General features: G+C 43.3%; 1 protein-coding gene across 3 annotated transcripts in view; it reads right to left on the bottom strand.

Annotated features, from left to right (window-relative positions):
• The window catches only part of ADAMTS17 (ADAM metallopeptidase with thrombospondin type 1 motif 17), a 170099-nt gene that overhangs the window by 9797 nt on the left and 149153 nt on the right, over positions 1-11149 (bottom strand). For all 3 annotated transcript variants that reach the window (XM_083586287.1, XM_083586288.1, XM_083586289.1), the window contains one exon: positions 10984-11136. In XM_083586287.1, the coding sequence (XP_083442413.1) occupies positions 10984-11136 (153 nt within the window). The remainder of the gene's footprint in view (positions 1-10983; positions 11137-11149) is intronic.

The following is an 11149-nucleotide window of genomic DNA, read 5'->3' as shown; positions in this document are numbered from 1 at the left end:
AGGAGGAGGAAGCAACCCTTTGAGACAAGGGGAGAAGCTATTGTGGCAGTTCAGAGACAACAAAGAGGCTCCAGTCCAGTCTGTGAGGTGGGGTGGAGTGGAAGACCACTGGAAATCAGGAACGGGGCCTCTGGTCAGAACTGGTGCATCCTGCACTTTTTAACATGTTTCAGCCATCTGCACACTATGAAAACAAATTTGCAATGTCTTTTACACAGGCACACATACATCAATGTGAGTGACTTCAACATCTTTTATTGTGAAATGTGAAAAAAGTTCTCTCCCTGCCAAGTTGTTTCTAATCTAATAAATGTAATATGTTATATTTTCCCATGCAAATGGGGAAAGTGACTCAACTGCCTTCCTTGCACCACCAGGAAAGTGCAAATCCCCCCGACCAGGTTGCTGTTCTGATAGTTCCACTCAACTTGCAGCTAACAGCAGCAGAAACGAATTGAAGTGACATAGGATTTGGCTGTTAACTCTCTCTTTTCTGCATTGACCCTGTTGCTTTAAACACCTACTGCGATATACATTGTACCTCCCTTGCCAACACATGATGCATGTATGCTCTCCATTGTTGCTGTTCTTGATCTCTCCATTTCCTGATATGTAGGTTGGAAGTCTAACATTACTAAATATAACCATATCCTCACACTTGGGGCTAGGTCCATATAAATCTATCTGGGTGGTCCTTTCAACACAAGCAGACAGACCTGGTTTCTCGACAATGCCCAGCCCTTCTCACAGCTATTCCCAGCTTCAAAAGGGTTTGAAAGCATTAACACACATTTGCATGATCCTGCCATGAAGCCTGCAAAAGATCTATTGCAGCCTGTAGTCAGTGGAAGAGTCACAATTATTCCCCCAAACCATGTCATATGTGGGATACGAATTTACCTGTTGCTTGACTAGTATCTCTCATGTTGATGAAGATTTTATCAAATCAAAATGGATGCATGTTTGTGTGGAGATACACATACACACCACTCGGGGGTCTGTATCGCAAACGGCAAATGTTTACCTGCCTCTACATTTGTGTGTCTGCATCTATGAGCCCACAGAGAGGGCAAAGACTCAAGGTTTCCTCCGCCTTTTCCACAATTTCTGCCAGCTCTGCTTCTCAGTACACAAAGAACCACCAAGTGTGTGTGTTTTTTCTCTTTCCTTGCCTTGAGCTTAGTTTGATTGCTTCTCCTGGGAAACCAAGATCATCACCTAGGCTATGCAATTAGTCTTTTCAGTGCCAGGAAGACAGACTTTAACATCTATCTTGAACTGCCTGGGTTTGGCAGCTAAGGAGACATCTGGCTTATTTTAGGGATGGGGGTGGGAATCAGCTCTCCAGGAAACAGGGAATACAGAAAAGTGTACATATGAGGGATTCTTGCACACATGGCATTGTACTTTGGGAACAGCAAGGGTGCTAAGGGCAGAAGGGAAGTAAATGTTGATAATGCTGTAATTTGTACCAAAAATGTTAAATCCTATACAGCCTGACTGGGAGATAAGTCTCACTGATTTCACTGGGAGATAATTTTGATGTCCTGGTCCACATATATAGTTCAACAGTGCACCAGTTGAACCTGTAAGATGTGGTGGTGGAAATGTATGTTTGAATGGTCCCCCTCAAAAGAAGAAATCCCTGAACATATAAAATAAGAATGGTAAGGAGCAGGCTTGACTAGAACTCTTCTCCCTGCTAGCTTAATATCCATTTTTTAAAAAAACTTAAAGAATAATTTCATCAGACATGTTAAAAAATTATATTAGCTGCTTCATATACATGTGCACGTTCATATTGATGTCTCACGTGGCTGATGTTTGATTCAGAGAATCAGCAAGTTGAAGAGGGGCATACATGGCATCTAGACTACCGGTAATCAAGCAAATCCAAATCCCCATCAGATGCCAGTCTAATTTCTGCTGGAAGGCCCCAGTGTGAGAGAGCCCACTACCACTCTAGATCAGCCTTTCCTCAACCTTGGGTCCCTAGATGATTTTGGACCAACTCTCATCATTCTTAGCTAGCAGGACCAGTGGTCTGGGATGATCGGAGTTGTAGTCCCATAACATCTGGGGTCCCAAGGTTGAAAGGCTGCTCTTTTAGACCATTGCTTTCATTGACAAACTGCTCTTACCATCAAAAGGTTTCTCTAAACATTCAACTGCAAATTGCATTAGCTCCACCTTTTGCAGCCACATTACACTGCTGACACATATTCAGCTTGTGCTGAACTATAATATTCTGCAGTAGCTAAGCCAGATATTCCCTACCTCCCTATACCTGTACTTACTTTTTAAAAAAGATGGTTGTAGCCAAATGCTTTACAGAAATCAAGATAAATTATGTCCACAGCAGTCCAACAATCTACTACACTAGTAATCCAATTTTTAAAAATGAGGTAAGATTAGTCTGGCAGGATGTATATATGCCTGTTTCTAACCCATTGGCTGTAGGTATGACTTGTATGGGCCTACTACTTAAAGATTAAAGATTTGCAACTGGCATTGGATGCTAGGGTAGACATATATTGGGAAAATTCTTGTTTGGAGTAGGTATCAGGTGGTGTGAAGTGGTATGTCTGCTCACCCTCTTGGTGTGGTGGCATCGCAGGATGGCAGAGGCTCCTCCAAAAGCCCCGACTAGGGTGGCTCAGGATCAATGCTCAGTCCAGATGGGCGGCGGGGGCGTAAGCCTGCAGTGTCTATCAGGAGCCAGATCCAAACCTGCACCCAGGATTGGCAAATGGAGGTGCAGGTTTGGATACAGGTTGGGCCAGGGGGCAGAGCTGACGGAGCAGGAAGGCTTCCCTCAGGGTCCAGTGATTTAGCTGTGATGAAGCATAAAACTGCTCCCCTCACCCTTCTCAACCATCCTACTCTTTTTAAAGGCTGAAAGAAAAGTACAGTGGTACCTCGGCTTAAGTATTTAATTCGTTCCGGAGGTCTGATCTTAACCTGAAACTGTTCTTAACCCGAAGCATCATTTTAGCTAATGGAGCCTCCTGCTGCTGCCATGCCACTGGAGCATGATTTCTGTTCTCTTCCTGAAGCAAAGTTCTTAACCCGAGGTACTATTTCTGGGTTAGCGGAGTCTGTAACCTGAAGCATATGTAACCTGAAGCGTATGTAACCTGAAGCGTATGTAACCCGAGGTACCACTGTAGACTTGAATGCAGCAGATAGATTTCCAGTAAATCATTCACTGACAGAACATGGCTGTAGTTTCATAACCTAAAATGAAGGATTGGATCCTGAAAGGATGATTTGCAAAATCAATGTCCTGCATGCCCATGCCATTAATTTGGACTAAAGCTTCCAGCATTAATCAGTACATGATACATTTTTTCATAAACGTTCAATCAACTCCAACAACTACTTTTAGTATCATAAATTCAGAACTACTGGAACATAGACATGGGAAGGATCTGGGTCAGTTTATATGGGGAGAGGAGGTCCTTGAGGTATTGCAGTCCTGACCTATTTAAGGCTATATGGCTCAAAACCAGCACTTGGAATTGGATCCAGAAACTAATAGGTAGCTGGTGCAATTGGACCAGGATTGGTGTCATATGCTCAAACCATCTTGCCCTGGTGAGCAACCTGACTGCTGATTTCTGCACTACCTGAAGTTTCTGAACAGTTTTCAGAGGCAGCCCCACGTAAAACATGTTGCAGTAATCTAACCTAGACGTTACCAGAGCTTGAGCAACAGAAGTTGGGCTATCCCTGTCCAGATAGGGGCAAAGCTGGGCCACCAATCAAACCTGATGGAAGGCACTCTGTGCCACCAAGGTCCCCTTTTTTAAAGGGGGGGGGGGAGAGACAGCAAAGGACAAAGAGGGAAAGAAACACCAAAGCTATATAATGATTGTCCCTAGTCTTGTCAAAAACCATCTTTCAGTTTTTTGTGTCAAGGAAATGATTTGTTTGATTCCAGTGGGGGTAAGAAATGGAACGCCTTCTGAATTCAAGGGGAATAGTTCAACATTGGGAAAAGGAATAAATTACATCGAGGTGAGAGAAAAATGTATTGGATGATCTTACAAGTATATTGTAGAATGCAAAGGGGCATCTACCTACCAAGTTTTTCCCCCAACTGCCTCCAAGCTGTATTTTTTAAGTCCAGGTGATATTGAGAACAAGATGGGGCCAGCATTTTCATCTCTGCGTGTAATTAAAAATGACTTCACCATTTTCAAAGAGCAGAGAGTTCAAGATGATAAGTACATAAATCCATCTGCTTCCTGGAAGTATGCGTATGCCAAAGTAGGAAGAGAGGGGAAGGGGGATGCAGTTGGTAAGAAGAACACATGAAATGCTAAAGCAGAGGGAGAGATGGGAAGCCTGACCTGCTCCACTGGCTTTGCTGGCCAACTTTGGCTCTTTCTTTCTTTGAATAGTTTCCATCCCAGATGATCATTATCAGAACTGGTGCCTTAATTTTTCCTTTTCCCTCCCCATCCCTTTCCCCTTTTGCATTGTGGCCCCAGCCACACTTAAGCACTGTTCAAAAACTGCAACTGACCAGCAGTGGAAATAAGTCTTTTCTGCAATGGAGAAGGTGACTTTTCCTGATGGTTGTGATGACCCAGAAGTCCCTTGTCTTAATTTCTAGCATGTAGTCATAGAACCACTTTGCACAAAGCAACCCAGTCTGAGGTGATACCAATGTGAAATTCCTTTACAAATGAAGCATCTGAAAATGTGAAGATCTGATCATCTAACATTACTGATAATCCCCCCCCCGCCCCCCGTGCACTCTCCCTAAAGGAGCTCTGGCAACCTTATCACCTTATTGCTTTCTTTCTTGGGGCAATAATAAATCTTCCAAAGAGCTGCAGGAAGGAATGCAAACCCAACTGTTGCATCACCAGAAATTTCTGCAGGCGACATTTGTACGTGCAACATCTGCATGTTGAGCAGTACGCAGAGGATCTGTACGCGTCCATGAGGATTCCATCTGCACAAGCCCTCTGGCATGGGCTGAAGAATCACATGTTCTAAATGTCTGGCTGGCTGTGTCTCGTATTTTAAAAAAACAACCCTCCTCAAAATCTCTTTGCAAACATTTCACCGTTGCTCCAAAAACAAACCAGTATGTAAAATGGGGGATGGGCATGATTAAACAGCACAATATCACCTGTAATCTGCAGACAGGTGCTATCAGATGTATTTTGGCTCAACCCACCTAAAACTAAAACTTTTCTTAAGTTAATCCAATGGAATTTCTCCTTGTCACTTCCCAATCGACCTAGAGGCCTGCAACGGCTGCATCCCATCATTTTGGGTTGTGGTTTCAAAGCAGTATGTAGTTGCAGTCCCAGACCATGTACACCTCTCCTGTTCTTATGCATTCACTTACCCAATTTTCCTAAATACGTCAATATCCTCTTCCCCTGAGCAATATTATCTATTCCATACTACAGAAGATGTGGGAGGCTGAGGCTAGGCTCACAGCCACACCATTCACTTAAAGCACATTTTGAGCACAAGTCTTCTCCCAAAGAATCCTGGGAACTGTATTTTATCCCCACAGAGCTACAATTCCCATAAATTTTAACAAACTACAGTTTCCAGGGTTCCAGGGAAGCCACGTGCTTTAAATGTATAGTTTGGATGTGAACTGAGTGTTTAATGCAGGGATGGGGAACCTGTGGCCCTCCAGATGTTGCTGAACTACAAGTCCCATAATCTCAGGCCTTGGACAATACTTGCAGGGGCTGATAGGAGTTCCCCACCCCTGGTTTAATGGGTGTCTGCATGAAAAATTTTGACTTGAGAATGAGCAAAGAGGCTTTGGTGCAGGCTACAAGTCTGTAATGTTTTAATGGGGCCTTTCTGTTTTATTGCCCAGTAGCTTAGCTTCTATGTCATGATAGCTCTTATACCTGTGGCAACAGCTAAAACAGAACGTAATCTGTAATACGGTTTAATAGAAAGATTGTTTCTAATAAAATTTCCCCCTGCGTACCTTGGATTTCTTTTGTTTTTTCTCTCTTTATTCTCCCTGGTTTTACAGAATATGGTTTACACTTGATCTTGCCAAAATGATTCAGTTGCAATTAGAAGTCTCTCATTACTCCCACAATGATGGATGACTGATAATCCCACATAGAAGACATCTTGGGGGGACGGGACAAAAGAGAGGTTATTCTAACAGGAAATGAGACTTTCCCCAGGTTTCACATGTCCTACTGGGATGGATACCTGCAGCCAGCATTGCAGAAACAAGGATGCCGAAGAAGCAATTGGCAGCTCCTCACGGCAGGGGAGGGCAGGTGGCTAGAGGCAATTTTTCAAATGCACTTTATCATGAGTGACATGACTTGGCAGTGGCAGCAGGAGCCTTCTCAATGCTCTCTCGTTTGCCAAGTTCTTGCTGATGCTTCAAAATGTGTTCCAGGCGGATATGGGTCCCCGGGGTGCCTCGTGGAGAGGCACTGCCAGTCAGGTGTGTGACATGGAAAGTAAGAATCGTTTCCCAGCTTGGAGTGGGGGCATGGAACATGGGCATTCTGCCAGGTTCCCATGCTCGCCACCCAGCAAGGGGGGAAAAGAAGGGGGCTGCTTGCTTATCATAGGCTGGCCTTAAATACATAGCTATTTATCTCCTACTTGAAATAAGTAAATAAATGCACATTGTGATTCCGCCTCTGGGAGCCAGTTTCTGCTCTGCCTTCTCCAGTCTTCTGGGAAAGCAAAGTCTTCCAGCAGTAGCAAAGTGTTAGTAGTGCTGCAGAGTGGGCTGATAAGAGTCAGAGCTGTCAGCTGGAAAGTCCCTGATTCAACTCTTTTCTCTGCCATGAAAATTACTAGGTGGTCCTTAGGCAGAGTTGGTGGAGGAATCCAGTGGAAATGGAAATGAGAGTGTGAGTGGAAATGGATGACGTTTGCTTATTTGTCCCATGTCTGGAACAGAAATCAATCCAGAGAACATGATCGGTATTTGCTGGTGCTGTTTTTGTCTGCAAGTGATACAAAACTGAAGATGTGCACCCCCACCCCCGCTTTTGCATTGTGTTTCCTTTGTACGGAAAGGAATGCCGTGGAATTATTTAATTCATGGCAATTAATTATGTAGAATTCTGCCACAGCAGACAGCATGACATAGCTTTTGTCAGAAGCCAAACTGCAGTGGAATGGACACAGCTCTGCATGCAATGAACATGGGTTAGAACAGAAATCTGTGCCTTCTTACACCCCTAGCCTGAGGCAAGATCCTACAGTGACAATAGTACTTGCCTATAGGGTGGCGGTTAAATGTGAACCACTTTTAACATTGTAAAGCTATATATAAATGTTTACAGTTAACTAGATATATGCCCTGTAGTTTCCTGGATAAGCACTGCTCTCGAGGCTGTGTTTGTAAGCAGGCTGCATGCAAATGGCTTCTTGGATAGTCCCCTAACCCTCCAGAACAGATTGGGTGGGGGCTGCAGCCAGATATAGACTATCTGCCAGGAAGGAGGAGGAATGACTGAAAATGGCCCCCTCCCTCTTTCTGCTGATGGATGTGTTCCATCAGCAAGGCAACAGCCATTGGGTTCCACCCATAGGCTTCAGTATGAAATAGGAGACCGATGGCTTTAGATAATTATTTGAGGGCTCCAAGGGCTAATTCAGTGAATTAGTATCAGCTGAATTCCACCCTTGCCCAGAAATGAAAGAAACATAAGCTGCCAGTTGCACCATCCTTGGTTGCCATAGTTCCACAGCTGTCAGTCATTGTACTTTTTTCAAATCTTGCTTTATGACAGTTCGAAGGGAAAAACTGGAGAGCACTGCAACTATTTCATATGCTCCACTCTGAAAAATAGACTCTATGGTCAATTCATAGCCTGAAGAGGAGGGGTTTTTGTTTTGTAAGCCTCAAAAAATGTTATTTCACCTGTTAATACACAGTGGCTGTTTATATTGGCTGGCCCTTCTGGTTCTATGTTCCAGGTTATGAATAATATAATGTTCAAAATTCCAAACATTTGGTGATAGAAATTCTCAGTGCGACCTAAATATTGGTTTAGCAGGGAGTGAATAAGTGAGAAGGCCCTCTCTCAGATGCAAGATCATATAGGGCCCCTCCAGCCATCCTTTTTTATTGTACATATGATGATTTGTGCTCATGATGCTATCAGGGCAGTCATACATGACCCTGCTTTCAATGCTCTTTGTGCCTGCAGAGGTTTGGGGGCAGTAATACTGCTTCATTTCCAATCAGTGCATATCCTGCAATTTCCTACTGAAATCCTATAACTTTTCATATCACAAATGTTCTACGGTTTTGTTATGTACTGAGTTGAATAGGATCCAAACTGCAGCAGTCTGATTGGTCCTAGAACAATAGGATCCAAAAGGCAGCAGTCTGATTGGTCCTAGAACAATAGGATTCAGAATGCAGCAGTCTGATTGGTCCTAGAACAATGCAGCAGTATGATTGGTTGGCAGGAACCACCCAATCATGCTCCAGATAGAAGTGAATCCACAACTTGATTGGCTTACAGTAGAATTCCGGAATTAGCCAATCATGTGCAGCCCATTGTGTAAATAATGTATATAAAGCAGATACTTTGAGGGGACTTTCATTCATTCATTCCTCCTCACCACTATGAGCTGAATAAAGAGCATGAAATCACTTTGCGACTCTGAGTATATTTCAGGTTTGTTACTGATCCCCTTTTGTTGTGCATCAGCTTCTGTGGACAGCAATAATGTGGTCACGTAGGGAAGCATTGTAGAATAACTACGTAACAAAGCAGAATTAATACAACACTGACCCTCGGTCAGTGTCAATAATTATTGCAGAATATACCCAGAATAACACACCAGTCTGAAGGGGCCCATAGTCACACTTACTTTGACCACCTGAGACCACAAACACCCTTGCTGTCAAATGGTCAAAAGTGGAAATTTCACCCAGAATGGACTAGGTCGGTTTTTTTTTTTGCTAGAATTCAGTCACTAACAACATAATTCAGCTCTAGTTTTTGGAAACTAAGGTGAAGCTACTGAACCTGTCTGCTTTTAATTGCATTCTGTGTGTTCTTTGGAATAAGCAGCTTCTTTGTTCAAAGACCATTAGGTGGGCAAAGATAAGATATGTCTATTAACTAGACATGCGGGAGAATTTTGTTCAGACTGCATTTTTAAGTGAATTGACCTAATTTGCAGCTTCCAGACTATGCACAGACATTAACGCAAATATCCATCAGATTTGACACTTCTTCAAATCTTGCAATATGGATCTTGGCTCAAAAAAAAAGGTGCAGACATGCATACAAAAATGTGTATTTTGAAGATAAGTCTAGGAGTAGATGCATTGATATATAAAATAAGTATTTAAATATCCCCCCCCCCTCACAGGCTTATATGACCAAGGTAGAATACAATATTCCTGGGAAATTTCTGTTCCTTGTGAAAACATGGAATCTAGTAATGTAAAGGGACTTGATATACACTAAGGAAAAATTAACAGAATATTTGTCCGCACTGCATTCTGGAAAGGGATAATTTTTGGCTTTCTACCACAGAATTCTCAGCACCTTACTGAACAAAACTGTCAAAGGATCCTGGGAATTAAAGCTGAAACAAAAAGGTGTAAATCTGTGACACTAACTATAGTCTCTACTTTCTTAACCTAACATTTGCTTGACTACACAAAACCAGATTTATATGGTTACATACTGCCCATGTATAAAGGAATCCTATGAAGCCCCAGGGATGTGCTTGTACTGCAGCTGCCCCAGTAAGTGTTTCAGCATAGCCAGAATGCCAAAGCTAGAACGTCTGAACTATATGGCCTTCTTATAAGGTGCTCTGCTAGGCCTTGAAGGAAAGATCTTAAAGAGATCCACCAATCCACACAGAGGGAGCCATATTTTAATCCTCTCCCTCTTGGCTCATCTCCTGTTACTTCACTGCTCATTTATTCAGTCACCCTCTGCAAAAGGAAAACCCCCAACATATTCAAGTAACAAGCATGCCTCACAACAATGAAATGTCGTCCGTAGACCCATTTACGAATGTGGCTTCTTGGCCTTATATGTATGTTGCTGATCTCAGTCCAAATATACCAATTCCTGTTCCAATGGGGTAGGCTCAATCCCAGTTTGAGAATTTGGAAGTGACAATAAACTATTGTGAGAATTTATTTCGAGTCCTCCTAACTAGATGGGTGTTTGAGGAACAGCTTCCTCTCCTTGGCTCAGTGGCTAATAATACATGGGCACAGTATCAAGAGTTTGGAAACCATAAAGCAGCTATGGGGGCATAATTTCACATGGGCACGCCATCAATGTCTCCACCCTGTTCTTGAAGATTCCATCCATGCTTGCAATCCTAGTTTTAACAGAGCTAAACTGAATTTTCCAACATTTTTCTCATGCTTCTATGATTTACCTTGGATTTCCTTGGCTCAGACAATGGGAATAGTGTTTCCTTAGCTATATTGCACTACATGTAAAAGCTTTGATTCCTCAGTTTGATTAGTGTATACAGTTCCCTCTGCAAACATGAGAGCAAGAAATGTAGAGGGGCTTAGAGCCACAGGAAGCTGCCTTTATGCCGACTCGGATCATTAGTCCACCCAGCCCAATATTGTTAACACACCTTCCATTCTGTGTAGGAAACCTGCTTCTGTGTGGCTGTTTTGGGCCAAGAGAACACCATGGAAGCCTCTTGCACCCTGAGCATCCTGGGATACCAGAATTCTCAAGGAGGGATCCCTTGGAAAACAGAGTTAAGATGAGCAAAGAAGAATGTCTGCAATGGCAGTGGGCAGCAACAGCGGTGGAACAGATGGAGATTGGTAGAGTTATTTCCAGGGGCTCTCCAGGGTTTCAGGCAGACCTTCTGGATGGAAATGATGTGCTCCATCACGGACTTGTGGTCTCTCTAAAAGTTAACAGTCACTAAGAGATAACCAGTGGCTGTATCTGCTCTACTGAATTAAGGCTCCATACAGGGCTGAAAGCATGGCCTTACCTTGGACCAGTCTCCTGTTTTCCACTCATAACAGCCCGTGTAATCCTCGCACTCTTCCTCATCCCTCGGCCTAGTGGCTGAATCACACTTCCCTTGGGGGTTGGTGCATGTGACAGTTCTCTTCTTCTTCCCCTGCCCACAGTTGGACGAACACTGCAAAGCAATG

The sequence above is a fragment of the Podarcis filfolensis genome (genome assembly GCF_964270895.1).
Source record: "Podarcis filfolensis genome assembly, chromosome: 14".
NCBI classification, from domain to species: Eukaryota; Metazoa; Chordata; class Lepidosauria; order Squamata; family Lacertidae; genus Podarcis; species Podarcis filfolensis.
Note: the sequence above shows the minus strand (reverse complement) of the source record. Positions and strands in the feature narration are given on the sequence as shown.